We start from the raw sequence: 24,085 nt of genomic DNA on the forward strand, positions 1-24,085 counted from the left end.
CCGTCGCCCTCCGAGCATTCCGATTGGCGGAGATGACCATGGGACCTGGAAGTTGTCTTTGTCCGGCCAGGGCTGCCCTTCCGGTTCCGTTGGGTCCCCCTTTGGCTCAGATTGCCTGCCCCTCCCCCGTCCCGGAGCCCCGAGGGGCCGGAGCTCCTGGCGGTGCCAGATCCAGATGGCGGCCTTCCCCCCGGGTCTGTAAGTTCAGAGGCGACCTGAAAGCCGGGCTGGGGTGCGGGGTCTCTGGAAATGGAGCCCCCTTGGGGATCTGGATCACCCGCGACCTACCCTGGGATGGGAGCCGAGGTGCTGCTGGTCTAGGCCCCCGGGGACTTAAGCCATTGGACCCATGCTGCATCCCACCCTCTTCCCCTTACCGACAGGATGCCCCAGGGACCGCCTCCTGGGACCTTCTACCTAGGGCCCTGTGGCTGGCCAGGACGCCAGACTGGCATTTTGTAAAAAGTGCTGGAGTTGAGGCCAGCAGAAAACTGAACCGCGGGAGCTAGCCAAGGCAAGGCTTTAAGTGGCGACCGCGAGACTACTATAAATGCCAGGTTTTGATGGGTTTTACCTCTGCTCAGCCGCCGACTACAGCACCTTTTGTATTACTGGCGCTATGCCAAGCACTGGAGGTTCATCACATAATCTAGTGTTCATGGTCAAGTTTGGAAACGATATGTTAACAAATTGATGCTCGAATCAGGGTCAGGGTATGCAATCTGTTAACTTATATCATCTGCTCTAGGGACAGTTGCTGGGAAGCCCGTAGAAAGAGAGTGGCCTCTAAATTCTACTTCGTGGAAATAACTTTCCGGCAAAAGGAAAAGTTGTAGTTCTACTGAGAAGTAACAGACTGTGTGTGTCTGATGAAGAAGGAATAGGGGTGGGGATTGTGTGCATAAGACGGAATTTGAAGCCGATAGGTAAAGTGAAGTCCAGATAGTAGTGGAAGGTTTAATTAATCCTAAAGGACGTGAGTTATCTTTTTGAAGCTCTCTGAGCAAGAAACTGATATGGTCAGATTTGTACTGCAGAAAGTCATTTTGTTTTCAGGGAAGCCAGTAGAGTAGAAACTAGCTGAATCTGGGCTCTCTTAGCTAAAATCTAGACACTAATATTGGAGATTATTTTGAAAAAAATATTGAGGTCATCTAGGTGAGATGCAATCAAATCTAAAATAGAGTTATGGTATTGTTACAAGAAAGAAAAGTGCTAATGTCCCGAAGATTATACATTGAAGGAGAAAAAAAGTCTAAGTCTTAAGCACCTGATATTTGAAGAATATAGTGGTGCCATAATCAGAAATAAAACCATAAGGCTATTGGAAGTACAAATTCAGTCTTTGTTTATGTTGAGTTCATGTTTAAAGGTATAGCCACATAGAGCTGTCCAGCTTAAGAGTTGGGAACGTGAATGTGGAGATAGCCTAAACATTGTGGCTAGGAGTAAAACGTTTGAATTTTGGCATGTGGGCAGACACCATGAGAAGAGTTGGCATCAAGGAGGGAGCACTGAAAAAGGGTGATTTGAAGGATGATGGTTCCATTAATAAAGCAGAAAAGCAAATTAGAGCCCACAGAAAAGAAAGCCCAAGAACACAGGGTGCACGCAACTATGGTGACCTGGGTATCAAGAGAGAATTTTGAAGAGAGTGCACTGGATCATGCTCAGCTATTAGGGAATGGGAAAGAAAAAAGAAAGCATCTTTTTTATTAACAGGCCAACAGTGACCTGGTAAAAAGCAATTTTAGTAGATGAGGTAATGCAATATAAAATATCAGAGGCCTCAATTGGTTTGAAGTTAAATGGGAAAACGGGAAGGATTTCACAAAGAAAATTGACAGGCCTTATTTGTTTATTTACTCAGCACATGTTTAAAGAGCACATAACAGACACTATTCTAAGCTCTTTTGAAAATGAACTAATGGGCTGGAGAGATGGCTTAGTGGTTCAATTCTCGGGACTGACATGCCTCACAACCATCCATAAGTCCAGTTCCAGGGAATCCGATGCCTTCTTCTGACCTCCACAGACACCATATAAGTTGTGCACATACATGCAGGCAGAACATTCATGATATAAAATAATTAAATCTTTAATGATGAGCTTATTTAATTCCCCTTAGCAATCTCATTAAGTAATTTATTATTGGTTGACAAGAAAGCTAAAACAGACTGTATAAAGTAATTCACCCACAGCTGCATAGCTGGTAAATAGCTGAGCAGAGTTTTAACCTTAGATATTGGATTCCAGAGTCCATGCTTTACTTACTTGCTGTATGGTGACTACATAGGAGTCAAGGAGTGGGAGCGTTGGAAGGAAAGATAGGCTTCTTGATTAAGAAGAGAGACCTACAGGATAGCAAGGTTGAAAGAGGTAAGCGATGAGCTTATGCTATAGTGTGTATGTGCATTTTCTGTCTTTCGTTCTAGGGTCCTCTATGCTCACTTAAGTAGATTTCTTATACTCCAGTGTAGTGTTTCATTTACAACTTACTTACAATTTACACTGAGGATTCTTCTCTAGATTTTTACCCTGATGCCACAGAGGCTCTCTGCATGTTTTAATGACCAGCCTTAGGATCACGCCTTTAGTAGTTTCTAGGTTACTGAATGACACTCAAAGATAACCAATCACTTGAGACAGAATATTTAGAGTTCTTTTGATACTTTTTCTCTTCTTCTCTACCTTGATGAACAAGATCATTGGTTTGGGGGTTGTTTGTTTAGATTATTTTTAAATGTTCTCCCTGTAGTCACAGTCTCATCATTTCTGTCTTGATCTGTTAAAATGATGGCATTGTAAAAGGCTGTTCACTAAGTCATTCCCTATATATTTTATTTTCAAATTGCTGAATTTTGAATAGTGTAAGAGCATAAGCATCATAATTTTTAAATGTTAAATACTTAGAGCAGGTATTTTCAAGTATAATTAAGTTGAGATTAAACTTGGTTAGGTTTAGTAACAGGATAGGAACAGGAATTCTTACCAAAGTGAAGGAATACAACTGAGAAAACAGACAGGCTTTTCTGTGGAATTAAATCTTGACAAAGCATAGCAACAAACCAAAACAGAGCTTTTAAGAATGCAGTTACCCTTGTACAATTTAGTGACACTTCAGAAACAGACTAGCAAAATAATGGTTAAAAAAAAAAATGAAACTAAGTCCAAGGCTGAGGAGATGGCTAGGGGATAAGAGCACTTGCTCCTTATGCTGAATACCAGAGTTTGGTTCCCAGCACCTACATCCTATGGTTTACAACTACCTATAACTCTAGCTCTATAAGAGTTAACTACCACCGGGCGGTGGTGGCGCACGCCTTTAATCCCAGCACTCGGGAGGCAGAGGCAGGCAGATCTCTGTGAGTTCGAGGCCAGCCTGGGCTACCAAGTGAGCTCTAGGAAAAGGCGCAAAGCTACACAGAGAAACCCTGTCTCGAAAAAAAGAAAAAAAAAAAAGAGTTAACTACCTATAACTCTAACACATATTAACAAAAATTAAGTTCAAAAAGAAAACAAACAACAACAAAAACCCCCTGAGATCAGTAGTAGGAGGATAAAGGCATAAGATACAGTCAGGAATATGTACATGTTAGTAGTGTTAATCAGTACATAAATGGCTTGTCATTATAGTCTTCTGTACTTAAATTTGGTTTGAATTTGTACTTTTTGCTTTTAGATGTAAATCTTTTATTAAAGTATAACAAAAATACAAAAATCTACAGATCATAATGTAGTGCTCCATAGTAATTCCCAAAATGAGAAGGAAAATCTGAACCATTACACAGTTCAGATAAATCCTTAAGCTAAGCTGTGCCTTGCCCATATGTTTCATGTATTGATTCATAGCTTGAGCACAAGTTTCAGCTCTAACAATTAGCAATTCTGTTTCTATTAATTTCAGCATATTATTTATGTTCTCTCAGCTTCATTTTCTTATAGTCAAATTGGGGATAATAATAATAACATACCAGTAGAGACGTTCAGGACTAAATGAATTAATTTAGGTAAAGCATATTTGGAATGTGGCATGAATGAAGAAGACATTAGGTATAATTTTGTAAAAGGAATTAATCCATTAATCCTGTTAGGTGATCATCAATCCCCAGAGACAGGATTTCTTTGCATAGCCTTGTCTGTCCTGGAACTCATTTTGTAGTCCAGGCTGGCCTCGAACTCACAAAGCTCCATCTGCTTCTGCCTCCTGAGGGCTGGGATTAAAGGTATACGCCACCCCCCAACCCCCACCTCTGCTAATTATTACAATTTTATATTATTTGTTTGGTTGTGTGTGCACATACATTTATATTACATATTTGCATATACATTTGGTGCTGGGATTAAACCTAGGGATTCCATATATACTAAATATACATTCTACTACTGAGCAATTAATTATTTAAAACATTTTTTTTCTATTAAAAAAAGGTATTGCAAATTTGGTTCTACATGATTTAAAGAGTTCTCCAGGTTCTCAAAAGAGGATACCATGGCATTGAAAATCATCTCTAGGGGCTGGAGAGATAGCTCAGTGGTTAAGAGCGTTGGCTGTTCTTGCAGAGGTCCTGAGTTCAATTCCCAGCAACCACATGGTAGCTCACAACCCTCTGTAATGAGATCTGACACCCTCTTCTGGCAGGCAAGCAGAACACTGTATCCATAATAAATAAATCTAAAAAAAAAAAAGAAAAAAAGAAAAAAATCATCTCTATTACAGGTCAATAATAATTTCACAGCAAATATCGAGGAGTCACTATAATGCTGTGTTTTGTTTAATGAGCTATGTAAACTGTAATAAACAGTTGATCCTTGTCCTCAAATAACTAATGACCTATTAGCAAAGGAGACTAATGTCAGGAAATAACTAATGTCAAAAGTGTATGACCTGGGAATGGATTATTAAAGGGATAATTGGGCTGACAGATATTAAGAAAAACTTCCTAAAGTAAACAATAGACTTCCCTAACTTTCTTTGACTGCAGCAGGAAGATTAAAGCAGGGATTTTTTTTTTTTTTTTTGAGACACTTGTTTGGCTGTTCCTGTTGATAAGGTTTTGTTTGTTTGTTTGTTTGTTTTTTGTGTTTTTTGTTGTTTGTTTTTGTTTTTTGAGACAGGATTTCTCTGTGTAGCTTTGATTCCTGTCCTGGATCTCACTCTGTAGAACAGGCTGCTTCAAACTCACAGGCTCTGCCTCTAGAGTGTTGGGATTAAAGGCATGCGCTACCACTGCCCGGCCCTGTTGATAAGTTTTGAGAACTCATGAGTTGGATGTAAATGAAACTGAACTCTGGCTTTTCTGTAGAGAAACAAGGAACAAGTTTCCCCAAAGACATTTGACTTAAAACATTCTGAATACTGCTATACTCTAGCTGGAAACAATTAATGTTAATTTTTTACTATGACTAGGAAAATACTGCTGAACTTTAGTGAATTTTTTTTTTTGTTTGTTTGTTTTTTTGTTTTTTGAGACAGGGTTTCTCTGTAGCTTTGGAGCCTGTCCTGGACTAGCTCTGTAGATCAGGCTGGCCTCGAACTCCACCTGCCTCTGCCTCGCGAGTGCTGGAATTACAGGCATGCGCCACCACTGCCTGGCTTGCTTTAGTGAATTTAAGACCAGCTCAACTCTAAAAAAGAGAATGCCACTTTTGTTTGGCCACTTGAAATTACGATCATTTTTATAACTTCTGGTTAAATTGGGACATCACTGTTCGAGTTATAGAGTGAATATTTTTAAGCTACTGCCACTGAAACTGACCAGTGATAGTATAGTTTGGCTGCTTCTAAATACTGAAAAAATTTCCTGTGTTTTCTAGATTTTCCTTGTTTGAAACTCATTGATTTCTCTAACACATTTGCTTGTCTGCATTCCTCTTGTCCCAGCCAGTGCAGTTCCAAATCTTTATTATGATCATTTATTATCCCCACATTCAGAATGCTGTACAGGAGAAAACCTTATACACAGTTTGTGATTATTAACATACATTTGCCACACCCTTCTAAATGTTATCTCTTTCTGTGATATTCACCTAAACTCTAAGATATAGAATTTTTTTGAGATAGGATCTCACCATGTAGCTCAGGCTAGCCCAGCTCTTGAAATCTACCTACCTCAGCTTTTGAGTATGTGTGTGCTGTCAGGCCCTGGTTGTTTTTTTGTTTTTGTTTTTCCTTCTTTTTCAATTCTCATCAGTTTTCAAGTTCTCTGAAATGCCTTTTACTATCTTTTTGCTTGTTTTTTTTTTTTTAATTACCATTTTCATTCCTTTCTAGGCCGTTGTGGCCTCACTTATGTAATATGTGGCCTCCATAGATATTAATCTGGTATACTTAACAAAATTCTTTCTTTTGTGAGACTAATCCTGTAGGTTTAACTGCTGCATACTGAGCCCTTCCTGTGTGTTTGGTATGGTGTTGGGTGATAGTAGTGTGCATGAGTTTGAACAGAGGAGAGTTTGATCACCAGTGGGAGAAGCAGGGTGGCTACAGTAAGAATTTGAAGTAAAAGCAGACTGTTTCCAGCTTCCGCCCCATGAAATAAGATGCATATGTTGCTACCTAATGCCAGGGAATTTTCAGTTTGGACAGGAAGGAATTATTTGATGAAGCATTTTGAGTGTTATGTAGAAGTATTGTGTTGAGGGCCTTAGAGACAACTCTTTTGCTCTGAGTGGTTGGACAAGTTCCTCTCAGGAAATGGAGACTAGCCTGGCTAAAATGCAATGTTCTAGATTAGTGCAACTTGTATGACGAGCTTAGAGCAAGTAGATACATTATGTATCAAGTCATCAGGAGCTGACACTTTCTGAAAAATTAAGATTATGAATTTTGGGCTTCAGAATTTAGATGTGATTCCTGGTATAGGGTGCATGCCTTTAATGCCCGCAGAGGCAGAGGCAGGCGGATTATCTGTGAGTTCTAGGCCAGCCTGGTCTACAGAAAGAGTTCCAGGACAGCTGGGACTACATAGAGAGACCTTGTCTCAAATAAATAAATAAATAAATAAATAAATAAATAAATAAATAAATAAATAAATAAATAAATAAATAAATAAATATCTTGATGTATCCAGGAAAAGCTGGCTGTCTCACTTGCCCATGAAGCAAGGAACTGTTGAGTACACAACATTCAAGCTGGATTTCCTCACACACTGAGATTATAGAACTGTTTCTCCAAGACAGAACTCTCTTACCTATTGACCTGATAGGAGACTGGTTTCTTAAAAGAGAATACCAGTTATTTTTAGTGATTAATAGACTGGAATTATAATGTTGGTGTGGCTAATTCATCCTTCCCTTTTAGAAAAACACATGAGAAGCCAAGTGTTGTGGATTGAACCTAGCCTCACACAATGGCCAGGCAGATTATCTGCTACTGAGCTATACATAATCTTAACCCTATGCAGAAAGTTTTGGCAAAGAAACCTTCTCTGTGGTTGACCGTGTTATACCATTTTTTAGTTAATGGACTTATAACCAAGAGGCTAACCTTTATCCAAGGGACATTGGGGAGTTACTGAAGAGATTTAGATGGGTTAGATACAACCTAGCGATTTTGAAATGTGCTGTATATGTTGAGTTTCAGAGAAGAGGAGTAGGAATCCAAGGAACACATTTAGGAAACAATTCTAGTAGTCTACATGAGAAATGATGTGCACATAGGGGTAAGAAGGAAAGCACAATCTAGAAAGTATTGAATCTGTACTTACTCCCACTCATACCCCCACTGATTGGTTCATCTGATAGTGTTTTGTTCTCCATATAAAGAAATGTTCCTCACAAAAGAGTTTAGATTTATCCATAGTGCACAGGATAAAGAATTGTGCGTCTATCAATGACCAAACACCATCTCTTTAAGTCTGTGACTTTTATCACAGAAATAGTTATATAATAAATTCATACCAGTTTAAATAAATAAAAGGAGGGGGCGGTTCCCAGCAAACAGTGTCCTTGTAGTCTCTAAAATAGAAAGAAAGGGGTTGGAGAAATAGCTTAGTGGCTATGAGCACTTGCTGCTTTTCCAGAGGACTCCAATTCGATTTCCAGTATCCACATGGCAGCTCACAACCATCTATAACTCCAGTTCCAGGGAATCTGACGCTCTCTTCTGGCCTATGTGGGGATCAGGCACACATGTGGCACACAGATACGCATACAGGCACAACAATAATAAAAACAGGGGAAAAAAAGAGCATTTTGTTTTGGGAAAAAGCAGGTACATCATTCATGCAAAAGAAAATAATGGCTGCATTGGTACTTGGGCTGAGATGTTTCTGTGGACTAAATAGAATTCTCAGTTGAGAAGTGAAAAGTAAACTTCTTGGACTAACTCAAGCATTGTGAAGTGTCTTAAAAGGTTGAGTGAAACCCAGTTATTTACATTTCTATATGTCTTCTCTTTGGGTATAATTGGCACCTGATATTGGTAAAGAATAATTTTTAATGGCCTTTGAAAGCTGGCCATATGATAGCTTTTTGGATACATACAAACAGACATGACAACACATTTGGTTTTGAAAGGTAAATCCAGTTTTATAAATTGTTTAAATTTTCTTAAATTCCACCCTTTTTACATTTCTGTTCTTTAGGTCTGCCAAAATGTCTGAAAGATCAGATCTCCTTCACTTCAAGTTTGAAAATTATGGAGATTCAATGTTACAAAAAATGAACAAATTAAGAGAAGAGAATAAATTTTGTGATGTTACGGTTCTCATAGATGATGTTGAGGTGCAGGGGCATAAAATTGTTTTTGCTGCAGGTTCCCCCTTCTTAAGAGACCAGTTTTTACTGAATGATTCCCGAGAGGTGAAAATCTCCATATTACAGAGTTCTGAAGTGGGGAGACAATTGCTCTTATCCTGTTATAGTGGTGTGCTGGAATTCCCTGAGATGGAGCTGGTAAATTACTTGACTGCTGCGAGCTTTCTTCAGATGAGCCACATTGTAGAACGGTGCACACAGGCGCTGTGGAAGTTTATAAAGCCAAAACAACCAATGGATAGTAAAGAGGGATGTGAACCACAGAGTGCTTCTCCCCAGTCGAAAGAACAGCAGGGAGATGCCAGAGGCTCTCCAAAACAGGACTTACCTTGTATTCATCCATCTGAAGACAGTATGGATATGGAGGACAGTGATATTCAGATTGTTAAGGTAGAATCTATTGGGGATGTATCAGAGGTTAGAAGTAAAAAAGATCAGAACCAGTACATTTCTTCAGAACCCACTGCTTTACATTCATCAGAGCCCCAGCACTCCCTGATAAACTCAACTGTGGAAAACAGAGTAAGTGAACTAGACCAGAGCCATCTCCACAATTACGCCCTCTCTTACACAGACAATGATGACATCATCATGACCTCAAAAGATGTCTTTGGGCCTAATATTCGAGGTGTAGACAAAGGCTTACAGTGGCATCACCAATGCCCAAAGTGTACCAGGGTGTTCCGTCACCTGGAGAACTACGCCAACCATTTAAAAATGCACAAACTCTTTATGTGTCTACTCTGCGGCAAGACTTTCACTCAGAAAGGCAATCTTCATCGACACATGCGTGTACATGCCGGAATTAAACCTTTCCAGTGTAAAATCTGTGGGAAAACCTTTTCTCAGAAGTGTTCCTTACAGGACCATCTTAACCTTCACAGTGGAGATAAGCCCCATAAATGTAACTATTGTGACATGGTTTTTGCACATAAGCCAGTTTTGAGGAAACACCTTAAACAGCTGCATGGCAAAAACAGCTTTGATAATGCCAATGAGAGGAATGTGCAAGACCTCACAGTGGATTTTGATTCTTTTGCATGTACAACAGTCACAGACTCTAAAGGTTGTCAACCACAACCTGATGCAACACAGGTCCTGGATGCAGGTAAACTGACCCAAGCTGTCCTCAGCTTAAGAAGTGAGAGTACATGTGTAAACTGAGGAGGGGCCTAGTGCTCACAGCTAGAATCGACTGAGAGTGTGGCAATAGTGCTAAGTCTCTGTAGGAATGGTTTGGATAGCTTCTCCAAAGCCTCCAAGCAAGTGGTTGGGGTTGAGCACGAACAGACCAGGCAGCTCCCACTTGCAGTGGCTTTGCTTTCCTTTAGCCCTCTCCAGGCTCATTGTTGAGTTATTTATCCTGTGATGTCTATTTTCCTTTCCTAAGGAATAATTCCATTTGTCTACCTAGTGTCAATTCATGTCTTAGACTGACACTATTTTAATCTTTTTACCAAGCACACTCTGAAGGTACTAACATAACATCACCTACTTCCCACTAATAGATGCTGTGCTTAGAAAAGTTCATATTCTTCTTTGGGGGAAAATGAGTCTGGGATATGAGGTTATACTGCTGTTGACCTAAATATGTGATAGAGCCTCTGTTGTCTACTATGATTCATCTAAGACTGATGAGTGAGTCTGCTTCCTACCATTTGTACTTTTTTTGGAGCTGCTATGAAGAAGTATATTGGTTTGTACTTTAAACGCTAACACAGTCCATTGAATTATTATAACCCAGAATACAATCCTTTCAGCAACATCTGCAAACAAATAGGGACCACTGTGGGAAGGATAATCAGCAAACAATAGAAGTATAATAAAACAACAGTGGGCACATGGAAGGCCCTAAACCTTATGTTCCACAAGAGACTAGCTGCTTATGTACGTCCCCTGTTTATAATTGGAAGTACTTTGGGCATATTTAAGAGAGCTAAAGAATTATGAATGGTCTTTATAGAAATGGACTATATTGGAATCTGAACTTCATATCAGAGTTTATTACATAAGAAAGGTGAGTTTGGCCATTACTTTTGTGCAGTTTACAGTGTCTCCTGATTTTCCTTTTCTCATGTACCTTCATCTTGAAAACGGATGAAAAAAAATTTAAGTGGGATACAGAAGAACAACCAGAATTTTTGCATTTAGGAAGTCTTAGAGATACAATGATACACTGTCCACTTTGCCACCTTTCATAGTTGATCTTGAAGAATGGAAAAAAACAATTCTTTAAAGTACATTTCAGATATAATTTTGAGCTTGTTTCTGACCCAGGGGTCACAATAAGGTGTAGGATTGCTAGAGAACTTAGAAACTCTTGAAAGATTGTTTACACTATCTCTATCATTTAAGTAGGAACATTCAAATAGGAAGCCTGGCTACCATTGGACAAAATATACCTGACTAAATATGAACGACTATCCCCATACATCTTTTCTGCTATACCTTGGCTTTAAAAGATGGTGAATAATATATTAACAAAGTTTCCAGTTTTGTTTCACTGATGTATATCCCTTTTGGCTTTTGGAGACAGCCTAGGATTTGCCAACAAAATATCACAGAAGGACTTGTGATAATTACTTATTTAAACTGTTTTTATTTTGGTGGCTTGTGCCTGTAATCTCAGAATTTATGAAGTTGAAGCAGGAGGGTTTCTGTAAGTTAGAGGCCAGCCTGGACTAAGACCTAAATAAATATAATTATTTTACTGTATTGGTGCTGGAAGTCAAACCCAGTGCCTCACATGTGCTAGGCAAGCACTGAACCTACCACTAAGGTACAATCCTAGTCTGTTAACTGTTTTTTAGCTAGATGAGTATTATATTGCTATAATACACTACTAAGTGAGTGAGTGGTTTGGGTATGAAGGGAAGGAAATGTTAGAATAATGTGAGATAGATCCAAATGTGAAACTGATTTTGTCTGAGAAACTTTATTCCCAGTAGACTTTTGTTTTTATTTTTGAGCTATGAGAGTACATGCACAGATAATCCAAAAACTAAACTTAATTTATATATAGATGGCAGGAGGTCTTAATTTGTTATAATTTGATATATTTACACATTGCTCAGATTTGAGGCATAATTTCTACTAAATATTTAAATAATAATACAGTTAACTAATAAGACTTGTAGGTAGTTTATGCCCAACACCACTCATTATATGGTCTAATAGTGCTTTCTAGCATTCTGAATTTTAGTGAGTCATCCAAAGAGCACCAATTCTATGTAACAATGGGACTTTGCCATGCCATCCAATGTTTTGATTATTTTCTTAGAAACTTTTTTTCAGTAGGAACATTTCAAAATCTCGGGGCTCCACATGTTATTATTCTTATCCAGTTACTGTTAGTAGCTTGAGGACTAAAAACAGCATGGGTTCAAATAATACTCTTCTCCTTTGTTGGAGGCTATATCTTGATTTATTTCCATCATTCAGAAGCCTTTTCTTTTTTTAAATGCTGGGGAGTTTGTACCAAGGCCTCAAGCACGTTGAGCATGTTCTCTGTGACTGAGCTACTCCCACAGCCTCAAGAAACATTAATGAGCAAGTGGTATTTCCAGGCAATATGTTAGATTCTGAAGATAGGGAGGTAAGATTGATATGATCCCTGTTGTTATAGGACTTACAGTGTCAAGTGATTTTAGTGAGATAAGATCTCCAATTTATTTCATAACTAAGAATGACTGCCTTGTTTTCTTTCATCATTTAAAGCAGTAGTTCTCCACTGGGGGCAGAGGAGCTTGAATGACCCTTTCACAGGGATCGCCCAAGACCATCAGAAAACACAGATATTTACTTTATGAGGAACTAGATTAAAGGTTCGCAGCATTAGGAATGTTGAGAACCACTGACTTAATGTCAGCTTTCTTAGGGTTTTCTTTTACTAAAATTTTTACTTCTCACTGTTGCAAGTGCAAACCACTTACCTAATTTATGGTCTCTTCCATTTGTTGGCTGGAGAGGTCTTATTTCCGTGAGACATTTAAATTGTTGGGACTTGGGTTTCTTTTGCTTTGTCAGATTTTATTGCAAAGAGGTCAAGTTATTTTATAGTGGAAGAGGTTTTTAAACACTAGTCGTGGTTTTATGGAGTCGGGTGTAAACCTTAGTTACTCAGCATTCGGGTCTTTTTTATTTGAGGCAGGTTCTCACTATGCACCCTTTGCTGCCTCAGCCTCCCGAGTGCTGGGATTAAAGACATGTGCCACCATGCCAGGTTCAATATTTGTGTTGTATGGATTCCTAGGAAAACTTCAAAAGGAAGAGGACTCTCTTTACTGTAGTTTGGTTTTTTAAAAATTACTGTTATTTATTTATTTAATATTAAAACAAGCTCCAAACTGAAGTGGCTGTGAGGTAAATCAGGTGTGTGAAAGGTGGCTGGTGTCACCATTTCTAAAATACTGTCCTAAACAAACAACTTAGAACATTTTATTTCAGCTCATGAATGGCTGTTCTAAATCTGTTGTATGTTAGACATACTTTGAACTACCTCTTTACTTAAAATGGGGAAGTTTCCTTAATAAAAGTGTGACAATTAAACTGGTGTCATTGACTTATTTTCTTACTCTCTTCCCTCCTTTCTCAGTTGCTTGGATTTAAATTCAAGAATGTTTCAATTCTTTTTTGTTGTTGTTTTTATTTCAAGACAGTTTCTCTAAGAGTGTAACAGCCCCAGCTATCCTGGGATTTGCTGCCTCTGCCTCCTGAGTGCTGGGATTAAAGGCATGTGCCACCACTGCTCGGGGAATGGTTTTATTCTTTAAAACACATCTTAAGGATTGTTGAGGGGCTGAAAAAAATGCAATTTATTAATAGACCCTGGGTTTGATCCTCAGCACGAGGGGAAATTTTGATATTTCCTTTTGAAGAAAGTATGGGTTAACCAGAAATTAGTTATTAGTAGAGACAGTTATTTCTTTATGAAGCTGCTGAGAATACAGAATTCCAGTTTCAGGGCTGGTGTGTGTGACTCACTGTTAGAGTGTTTGCCTAGCATTCCAGCAGCCTGGGCTCTGTTCCTGGCAACAGACGAACAAAAAAATCTTCACTCTGCAAATAGGAGCTTTCTGAATACTAAATTCTGCGAGTGCAAACATAGGTACATATTGCCCTGATTAATCTTTCTCCCTTGAAGTGGCTTATATTTCGATGTAGGTTCAGTTTTGAAGATAAATAATTTACAACTGGATCCCAACTTATTGAGGAGCAACTTAGAGATCATTTGTAATCAGTATAAACCGTTTTTGAAGGGCAAATGGCAAAGCAGTGTTTTGCGTTCGAAAGGCCCAGTGTTCAATCACCATCACCCAAAGAAAGGGAAAATCCGCTGGGCAAAGTAGTAGCACTGTCAGAGGCAGGCTGTCTAAAGCAGGGCAAGGAGGGGGAGGGCGGAGACACCGGGGAAGCTGCACCCCAGTGCACAGGGGCTGGGGCCATCCCCAATACTCAACCGCGAGTTCCTTTCCTCCGGCCCCGCCCCTCAGCTCGTCTGCGCTTCCGGTCTTGAACGCGCTTCACTCACTACAACTATCTTTACAGCGAAGCGGGAACGGTCAGAAAAGACCCGGCAGGCCGGTATTCTGACTTTTTCTGTCATTCCAGGAACGGACAAAGTGAGGAAGAAAAAGCAGCTCAGGATGTCCTTCCGGGGCGTCCAGACACTCTTCCTGTACAATAAAGCTAGTTGACACCGGAAGCGTTTCCTCCCGGGATAAGGTCCATCTTCCGGCCTGGGCCGCCGTTGCCGAGGAAGCCTCCCAGCCAGTTTTGCGAGTCGGTAAGTGAAAGTGAGGGAGACACCCCTGGGGGGTGAGGCTAGGGGACGACGCTGCTCGGGAGCGCATCCGGGCGCGGCCTGCGCCTCAGCCGCAGCCTGGCACGGTACCCGCCTGCCCGGCCGGGCCTTGACCTGAAGGCTGGGCGTGGGAACCGTGTGCGTGCCGGAGGGAGTTGGCCGTCCCTCCGCCTGGGATTGCTTTCAGCTCCTGCTGCTGTGTGTGGGCCGCCGTGATCACTGGTGAACCCAGAATCAGGAGCAAAAGACTCAGGGAGACGAGGAGTCACGTTACTCTCTGGTTTGGGTTCAGCGGAGCTAAAGCACACATTGGGAAATGGAGCAGGAAGCGTGAATGTAATAGATCGGCAGATGGGGTGTTGGCATGGTTTTAGCTGTACAGTGATGAGTATATGAAAAACGAACCAAGATCGATCTGTAAAAGGTGGGGTACAGTGAAATCCTGAAGGAGTTTGCATTCTTTATAAGAATGAAAGGCTGTCCAGGAAGTGGGGGGAACGATGGGCTTAAAGCAGAAGTGGTTTTTTTGTTGTTGTTGTTGTTTTCCTTTTTCTTTCTCCTTTTTTAATAATGTTAATTCCGGTGGGAATTCAGGATGGTAGTTCAGAATATTTAAAGAGTTCTTTGTCAGGAGACCTGTTGAAAGTCATTACAATGGTCAAGGCAGGACTAGGAATTTTTAATAGTGGTGGGTAATAGGCAATTTATAGATTACGTTTTTTAATTTAAGATGTTAAGTGTACTTTTTTGTTTCACTGTACCCATTACTGGTATTTAAAGATTATGTACCATGAGATGATACAGAAATGCATTATGACTTTCTGGATTTATATATAGGTGGTGATTTGGGGACAGATTCACTTCTAGCACTCAAAGTAGAGTTTAGGTCTTTATTTTTCCCAATACACGTTGGGAAGGCGGGGTTGGGGGGTGGGGGGCTCTTTACTATAATAATGAGGGGAAGCATTGTCTATCCTGTATCAATGGTTGTGCTCTGTTTTGCATAGATTGTGACCATGGCCGCTGAGTCTGATGTTCTACACTTCCAGTTTGAACAGCAAGGAGATGTGGTCTTACAGAAAATGAATCTCTTGAGACAGCAGAATTTATTTTGTGATGTATCGATTTATATTAATGATACTGAGTTCCAGGGGCACAAGGTGATTTTAGCTGCTTGCTCCACTTTCATGAGAGATCAGTTTCTACTCACACAGTCAAAACATGTCAGGATCACCATTCTGCAGAGTGCAGAAGTTGGCAGAAAGTTGTTGCTGTCCTGCTATACTGGAGCACTTGAAGTGAAAAGGAAAGAGCTTTTGAAATACCTGACTGCTGCCAGTTACCTCCAGATGGTTCACATTGTAGAAAAATGCACAGAAGCTTTGTCCAAGTATCTGGAAATTGATCTTTCTATGAAAAATAACCAACACACTGACTTGTGTCAATCTTCGGATACAGATGTTAAGAATGAAGAAGAAAATTCTGATAAAGACTGTGAGATAATTGAAATTTCAGAAGATAGTCCTGTAAACCTAGATTTCCATGTTAAAGAAGAGGAAAGCAACACATTACAGTCTGCCGTAGAGAGGTTGACATCAGAGCGAAGGGGAATGACGTCACCAGAGCTCTCTACAGTAGATAGTGGTTTTAAAGAGAATGAAATTTGTATCCTCCACGTAGAATCGATCAGTACAGATGGTGTAGAGAATGAGCAGTTTCCACAGCCTTGCACCTCATCCAAAGCAAGCATGTATTTCCCTGAAACACAGCATTCACTGATCAATTCTACAGTTGAAAGCAGAGTGGCAGAAGTTCCTGGAAATCAAAATCAAGGATTATTTTGTGAGAATACTGATGGAAGTCATGGTACAGTAAATGAGATCCAGAATCTAGATGAGAGTTTTTCATTGAGGCACCAGTGCCCCAGGTGCCCAAGGGGCTTTCTTCATGTAGAAAACTATCTGCGTCACCTTAAGATGCATAAACTGTTCTTGTGCTTGCAGTGTGGGAAAACATTTACACAGAAGAAAAATCTCAACCGGCATATACGAGGACACATGGGTATACGACCTTTTCAGTGTACCGTGTGCTTGAAGACCTTTACTGCTAAAAGCACACTTCAGGACCACTTGAACATACACAGTGGGGACCGGCCGTATAAATGCCATTGTTGTGATATGGATTTCAAACACAAATCTGCTCTCAAAAAGCACTTAACCTCTGTTCATGGCAGAAGTAGTGGTGAAAAACTATCTAGGCCTGATCTCAAAAGGCAGAATTTACTGTAATCAAATCAGGAACTTGGGACGAATGCATAGAATCACTCTGTTAGGCATGTCTGTTTTTAAAGATGCAGTGTTGGTAGTGTGCCTCCCTGCCAATCTTTAGCTTTCATTTTTGTTCTTCCTACGTGTTATTCATCCTGAATTTCTAATAGTTCCGAAATTGTGAATGAAGTAATTAAGTTTATGGGATTAAGTCTATGTTGTTTCAAACATTAGTTACTAGCCTTCTGTTCAGCAGTAATTGTAGATTCTGACTTGTAGTTTTTAGATTAGTGATTTAATGTTGAATCTCACTATAATAAGTTTAATGAGTTAGAATGACAAGAAACTAGATTTGAAAGTATAGTGTTGTCCATTACTATTAATTTTGATAACATGTAGGACTAACAGGTTTCTTTTTAATGTTTAACCAGTGTACTTGGATTGTAGCTAGAACACCAAGTTATATTCAGATTCACATGGGACCAGCAGATTGTCCTTAGAATTGCATTATTAAAATATCCAAGAGAATATGTAATAGACCGTATCCCTGATTACATATAATATAGTTGGATTAAGAACTCTGTGGCCAATGCAAGTATTTTCTTGGCTTAGATTGGAAAGTTTCATTTCTTTTCTTTTTGGTTTTTCGAGACAGGGTTTCTCTGTGTAGCCCTACCTGTCCTGAACTTGCTTTGTAGACCAGGCTGGCCTCAGATTCACAGAGATCCTCCTGCCTCTGCCTCCCAAGTGCTAGGATTAAAGACATGCACCACCATGCCCAGCTGCAAGTTACTTTTCTTAAATATTCCAGTTTAAGTAAAGACCAGTTCTACTGTTTACTTAGGATTTTTTGTTTTGTTTTGGTTAACATGCACTAAAATTGACCTTTCTCTGAGGAGTTATTTTTCTACGAATTTAACACATAGAATACTTGTCTGCAGCTGGGACACAGAATAGTCCCACCCCCTTCTGTAGGGCCTTATGCTGCTCCTCGTATCGTCCACTCTTCCGACTCTACATTCTAGTAAGAGCTCTTCACTATAGTTTGTTCAAATCTGGGGTGACATAAAACTGGGATCTTCTAGTATGTTTCCTTTTGATACTTTTTTTTTATACAACATAATGCCTTTAAGCTTCATTTATGTGTGTATTAACAAGTTACTTTTTTTTTTTTTTCTTTTTTTTTTTTTTGGTTTTTCGAGACAGGGTTTCTCTGGGTAGCTTTGCGCCTTTTCCTGGAACTCACTTGGTAGCCCAGGCTGGCCTCGAACTCACAGAGATCCGCCTGGCTCTGCCTCCCGAGTGCTGGGATTAAAGGCGTGAGCCGCCGCCGCCGCCGCCGCCGCCACCGCCACCGCCACCGCCACCACCGCCTGGCAACAAGTTACTTTTTTATATCTCTCTTTTATTTAACTTTTGACGTGATTTGTATAGCCCAGGTTAGCTCAAATTTGCTTAACTTCTTAACACTGGGATTATGCTTGGCCTCTTTTATGTTTTGAATTGCCTATATATACATTTTCTCTTCAAGCAATCACCAGGTGAATAGTTTAAATTTAGAAAGCTACTATATTTAGTTACAATGTCTCATTATATGAATACCTCTAAATTCAAAACTTTTTTGCCCTTAGAGTGAAGAGCAAAATTCACTGCAGGGCAGATCCCTTTCCCTGACTGTAGGAAGCACTCAAAGTGTCTTATTTCTCTTCATAACTCAGCTCTGTGTAGAGTTTCTGCTGTAATTAAGTTCTGTTGACACTCAGTTTGGTGTTTTAACTTGTAATATACTTTGTACTATAAAAGAGTTTTGAAAATCATATGTGTTAAATACAGTTTTTGTAATACTTTTGTGGGAATAATGCTCTATGTAGAATCTGAACTCTGGGAGAGACTTTAAAGAATCTGTGTCTCACAATTGACTTCATAACCCAAGTCACTAATTAATGACATCAAGCAGGTCACTTGTCTTTCAACCTTTCTTAATTTTATATAAAATAACTTTGATCTTCATAATTTGTAGAATAATTTCTAGATTATTTAAATTCTTTAAAGTTAAATATGTAAATTATTTCTAAATTTCTACAAATTTATATTCATGTGAACAGAGGAGACATGTATGTCTTTATGAATACTGCTATTTGAGTACTTTCTTGGAGACAGAACTTTTCTAAGGTAAACACTTTGTTCCAGTAGATAATGGACCAGTTTAGTGGTTAATTTCCTTACCTACATGATTTAAGAATGGTCAGTTATAGTTGTGAAAACATTTCCCTCTGAGAAATTGTTTACTCGAGACTGAAGTGCTTCTCTTAATTTTGTTTCCTGAGTGATTTTGGAGGGGAGGGCTGGGGATGGGTGGAGAGGGTAAACTATAGTGAAAAAGTGATTTTTTTTTTTTTTTTAAGGAAGTGGTATCTACTATACTGGATGTTTGGGACATTTCGATTGAAGGTGTTTTAAGTTTGATTTGTGCCTTGTAAGATTGTTGTAAAAAATTTTGTGAGCACTTTGAAATTTTTGCTTGTGGGGAGGGTATTTTATAAAGTGATTGTTATTTATACTATTTATTTCTGTTATGTGCACAGGTTGATTTCAAAACATTCCTAGGAGTTGGGTGAAGTGCACACATGCCTGTCTGTAATCCCAGCACTTGGGAGGTTGAGGCAAGAGAATCAATTCAGGGCTAGCCTTCATTACATAGCTAAGTTTGAGGCCAGCCTCAGCTACAGGAGACCTTGTTTCATGAAATACAAAAAACAAAAAAGTAAACAAACAAAAAACATTCCTGGGAGAGTGTCTGTTTGCATGACATGTCTGAAAAATTCAGCAGAGTAGAATCAGGTAAAATATGCAGGTATGACAAAGTGTAGCATTTATTAATTTTTAAATACTTTTAGCTGTTTATGACAGAAAAATATGTTTGGGTTGAGTCTATTTACTGCATTTGTATATGTAAAAGATCTTAAAAGGTAGTTATTTTGTTGCTGAGAAAAATCCTTTTCTCTTTTCATTGGATGCAATTATGTTTGCATAAAACATAATAAACTGGAAGTGAGAATGGAGAACTTTGGGCTTGTGTATTTCTATGAATTTTAAAGGACTCAGGTTAGGAAATGTATAAATATAAATTTTCTCATCGCTCTCCATTTGAAAATACAGAAATGTACACATGATGGGACATTTTCTTTATTGATTAGCATAATTGAATGAAAATAGGAATAACAAGGGGAAGTAAGATCGATGGGGGCCAATGAATCTTTCACAAAAATCCTGTTCTTGTCACACTTGCCAGCATGTTTGGGTCCTCTCCCTGAGCTACAGCTGCAGGCAGTTGTGAGCTGCTGTGGCTATGGAGGGTGTGTGTATGTGTGTGTGTGTGTGTGTATACAAATATTGGGGTGTGGGGAGAAATCTTCCTGTCTGATTCTGCCCCAGCCTTTCAGTTGTTGGGTTCACAGTCATGCACCATCACACCTGGCTTACAAATCATGTATTTTGAAGGCTCATTATCAGTCACTTTTCCATATTCTAATTTATGTACAGGTAACTATCACAGGTTTTTTTTTTTTTTTAACATCTCATTTTACATTGGAAAATGTGAGTTCAATTACAAAGCATAACCATTAACTTTTATTCCTCAGTTTTTTTCTGGAGCTGAGGACCGAACCCAGGGCCTTGTGCTTGCTAGGCAAGCGCTCTACCACTGAGCTAAATCCCCAACCCCTTTCTGCGGTGTTGGATAGAGATGGAATTCAGGCCTTTGTTTTTTTTTTTGTTTGTTTGTTTGTTTGTTTGTTTTGTTTTTCGAGACAGGGTTTCTCTGTGTAGCTTTGTGCCTTTCCTGGATCTCACTCTGTAGCCCAGGCTGGCCTCGAACTCACAGACATCTGCCTGGCTCTGCCTCCTGAGTGCTGGGATTAAAGGCGTGCGCCACCATCGCCTGGCCTCCTCAGTTTTACATCATTAACAAAGGTTACACGGTATCAATCTTTTAGTATTTGGTAAGTAAATTTATAAATAAAACTAAAATGCTTTTAAATTATCACTTTTACGGCCTGGCATATAGTAGTTCATAATTGTTGCTTCCCTCGTCCTTATTCTCAGTGTTTATCATTTATAAGAACAGAGGGTAATTCCCACCTTACAGTTTGCTATAAATCAAAGTGCCGAAACTCATAAATTGTCCTTACACCCTTTGGGGGCACTTGGGATTTTAAATGAGGTAGGTGGGTCCGCCAAACAAACGTTTCCCTTTGGTCCTGGTGAACTGGAATATTATTTGCTAACCTAGTCAGTATCTCACAAGAGTGTGCAGCAGGGTGTACCAGGGACGTATCAGGTGCTGCTCGACACACAAGCCGCCTGGCTCAGCGTTTAGGTGGCTGTGCGGGGAGTTTCCCATAAGTCTCTTTGGCTTGCCTAGTCCTCACAGCATCTCCCACAGTACTCTGGGGCTCCTTTGTCATGTGACGAGGCTGGATTTCTTCAGCGTGTAACTGATGCGCAGTTTAGGTGGCCGGGGCCACTACGCTTCCCTTCCACCCCAACTCCCGGGCTTGCGTAATCTCGCGTGAAGTGAACAGTATCATCTCGCGAGAGCTAAGTCGGGATCCCTCCAGGTCCGCCTCCGTGGTGAGGAGGAGGAGGAGAAGGAGGAGGAGGCGGAGGGAGGGAGGAGGAGGAGGCCCCGCCGCGGCCTTCGCCGCCGCCAACGGGGCTGTCCCTGTAGCTCCCGATGGAGTTTGAGGCCCTGAAACCGCCGCCGAGCTCTGCCCCGGCGAGACGAGGCGCCTCCGTCGCCGAGCCGCGCCGTCGCGGGGCCCCCGGGAGCGGCCCTTAGCGACCCCGCCCGGGCCCCTCAGGTAGGGCGGGGGCGGGCACGATGCGGCTGTGGCCCCGGCCGGCTGCCCGGTCCCCAGAGGTGGGGCGGGGAGATGTCTCTGCCCGGCGGCCTGTGCATGGTGGCCGCCGGTGCCCCGAGGGTTGGGGACCGCGGGCCGCACCTGACACTCGGCGGAACCCGGGCCCCGAGGAGGCCCCTCGCCCCGGTAGGGCTTTTTGATGAGAAGCGAAACGCTCCAATGGCCACCCTCCTCTCACAGCGGCTGAAGGGTCGGCCCTGACCACTGAGGAGCCCACCTGAGCAGAGGCCGGCTTCTTTCTTTGCTTACCCCAGTTGGGAAGAGGGGCTTCCGAAGAGGTCCCGGGGATCACGTCCGTCCTAGCATTTCCTCTTTGAGCCTCGGGGCTTACCGAGACCCCAGCGCGAGGATGGTGGAGGCGATCTGCGTGGGGTAAATAGGGACCCTGGCCAAACAATGCCCACCGAGGGTTTCACCTCCCTGGAGGGAGATGGCTGGACCAGAGAGGGTGCGCAAGGGATGTGACTAGGAGCCATGGCATGAAGCACAGCCAGGGAATTCTGCTCTGCCTTTCTTTCCCTCTTTCGTCTTATTTTCCTTGGGGAAGCCTCTTGAGGAGACTCTTCCACCATCTTAGGAGAATGGTAGAAAGCATCTTTGTTTGTCAGAGAAACAGCTGTACTTTTCTCTGTCCTTAGCCTTCAGGAAGGAAAGAGATAAGGATAGCTGTCATTTCCATCCTTGAAATCACCAGAGTTTTTAGATACTGGCAGGCACAGACTTCACACCAATATAGCCACAAGTAATCACAGACATAATCAAATCCAGTGGTTCTCAACCTGTTTATATTTTTGTTCAAGCTCTACCACAGGTTTGTTTTTTTTTTTTTTAAATCCGACTGCCCTCTTACCTAGGACCCTTTTTAGTAATTTCTTCCTACCTTGACCTGCTGTGATTAGTGACTTTGTATCTCAAATAAAGTGTTTAAGTAATGTTACCATCGTTTTTTATTAGTCACACTTTAAAGTTCCAGTAAAAAACAAAACAAAAAAAAAAACCTTTTAGTTAACCTGAGAAAGCTAATAACGACACACTAAAGTGATATAATTTGACCCAGAAGGAAAAAAACAAATGTTTTAGTTGGTGGGTCCAGTCTTTTTATAGTGGAATGTATACACAGCCTAAGACTTGGAATCATCAAGAATAGTTTGTAAATCCCCTCATTTCCACCTTTTATCTGGTTAAAAAAATACTACATCACTACTAACTTAAGTTGTTTACTAACACAGTCCATTCTTGAAAAAATAGAGGCCATCACATCCTATTAAAAGCTATTTTCCAGTACTACCAACAATTGTTGTTGTTTTTGATTTGGAGATGCTTGTTTCCCCAAATTTCAGAGTTTGGAAAATTGCAAGAAGAACAAAACGTTAAATATATTTACCGGTCTTGTTTAGAAAAGGCAGGGACCAAATTCAAACAGGCGTTTATTCCTTGAGAATCTATCTGCAGTCTAGTTCATTAGTGGACCCTTTGAATTATTCTTGATCTGTTATTATTGTGTTAGTCTGACATGCAAGAAGACTCAATGTTCGTTGTTCATGTTTTCATTAATTCACTTTCTATGTTTGTCATTTGCTGCCTTCCAGTTGGCAAAAGCATTTTTCTCTACCCTTAGGACTTTATATTTAAGACTAGAACCTCTACGTTGTGTGTGATGGCTAAGAATGCTATAAATTTGTTAACAAGGTTGTTGGTTTTTTTTTATTAATTTGTTTTGTCTCATTTTTTTAGACATGATCCCCTCTATGTAGCCCTGACTGTCCGGGAACTCACTATGTAGACCTCTGCCTCTGCTCTATGTGTGCTGAGACTAAAGGCGTGCACCACCATGCCTGGCGGTAACAAATTTGTAATAAGTACTTGCTTATTTTGGTTGGACTGGGTTGAAGTTTCACTTTGTAGTGTTGGAAAAAGGAAGTTTATGGAAAAATAAAGCTAATTGGAAATTAAAAATGAATTGTACCCATTCTCATGAATGTTGTTGATTTCATCTTTGTGGTCAAGTTTTCTAATTCCATGAAAACCTTAAGTGTGTGACTTTTATCTCAAAATTCTTAATAAAAATTATATTTTGAGTATTACTTTATAATCATTTGTAGTCTAGATTTACCTGTACTACCTGATAGTCACATGTGACAATTAAGGACTTGAAATGGAGCTAGTGTAACTTGAAATGTGTTGTGAAGTGCAAAAGTTATACCATATTTCAAAGACTTATTGGAAAATTCTATAACATTTTAATGTTTAAGTTTTTATGTGATTGCAGGTTAAAATGATATTTTACTTGTTAGGTTATATAAAATGTACCACTAAAATTGACTCACCTAGTA

General features: G+C 40.3%; 3 protein-coding genes and 1 long non-coding RNA gene across 12 annotated transcripts in view; 3 read left to right on the forward strand and 1 right to left on the reverse strand.

Moving 5' to 3' along the window:
* Positions 1–81: 81 nt before the first annotated feature.
* Positions 82–22,749, forward strand: Zbtb6 (zinc finger and BTB domain containing 6). 3 transcript variants are annotated; one of them, XM_006992536.4, is made up of 4 exons: positions 82–198; positions 14,371–14,545; positions 15,571–21,692; positions 21,933–22,749. In XM_006992536.4, exon 3 carries the CDS (start codon positions 15,580–15,582, stop codon positions 16,849–16,851), a length of 1,272 nt encoding a protein of 423 aa, XP_006992598.1. In that variant the 5' UTR covers positions 82–198; positions 14,371–14,545; positions 15,571–15,579; the 3' UTR covers positions 16,852–21,692; positions 21,933–22,749. The 3 variants fall into 3 exon arrangements, with proteins under 3 accessions (XP_006992598.1, XP_042130701.1, XP_015841644.1); XM_042274767.2 differs by having other exon boundaries at positions 178–194; XM_015986158.3 differs by lacking the exon at positions 82–198 and having other exon boundaries at positions 14,540–14,987.
* Positions 95–13,308, forward strand: Zbtb26 (zinc finger and BTB domain containing 26). Its single transcript, XM_006992534.4, has 2 exons — positions 95–198; positions 8,589–13,308. The coding sequence occupies exons 1-2, from the start codon at positions 176–178 to the stop codon at positions 9,922–9,924; spliced, it is 1,359 nt and encodes a 452-aa protein (XP_006992596.3). The 5' UTR covers positions 95–175; the 3' UTR covers positions 9,925–13,308.
* LOC121828561 (uncharacterized) lies at positions 8,826–14,380 on the reverse strand. Its single transcript, XR_006070960.2, has 3 exons — positions 14,220–14,380; positions 9,089–9,157; positions 8,826–8,964 (listed from the first exon to the last, which is right to left on the reverse strand). It is a non-coding gene; the product is annotated as an uncharacterized LOC121828561 (long non-coding RNA).
* Rc3h2 (ring finger and CCCH-type domains 2) overlaps positions 21,550–24,085 on the forward strand; it is a 67,131-nt gene continuing 64,595 nt past the window's right edge. For 4 of the 7 annotated variants that reach the window (XM_006992537.4, XM_006992538.4, XM_015986184.3 and 1 more), the window contains exon 1: positions 21,550–21,692. The gene's annotated coding sequence lies outside the window, so the exon portion shown is untranslated. Of the gene's footprint in view, positions 21,693–21,981; positions 22,125–23,576; positions 23,594–24,085 lie in introns of those variants that run through there. The other 3 variants (XM_015986182.3, XM_042274768.2, XM_076568473.1) reach the window with 3 other exon arrangements.

Source organism: Peromyscus maniculatus, chromosome 4, assembly GCF_049852395.1.
Source record: "Peromyscus maniculatus bairdii isolate BWxNUB_F1_BW_parent chromosome 4, HU_Pman_BW_mat_3.1, whole genome shotgun sequence".
Lineage (NCBI taxonomy): Eukaryota > Metazoa > Chordata > Mammalia > Rodentia > Cricetidae > Peromyscus > Peromyscus maniculatus.

Bases quoted from the DNA above. Each gene is read 5' to 3' on its own strand.
- Zbtb6 (XM_006992536.4), top strand. From the start codon at position 15,580: ATGGCCGCTGAGTCTGATGTTCTACACTTCCAGTTTGAACAGCAAGGA.
- Zbtb26 (XM_006992534.4), top strand. From the start codon at position 176: ATGGCGGCCTTCCCCCCGGGTCT. The intron at 199-8,588 runs GTAAGTTCAGAG...TCTGTTCTTTAG, and splicing joins GCGGCCTTCCCCCCGGGTCT to GTCTGCCAAAATGTCTGAAA.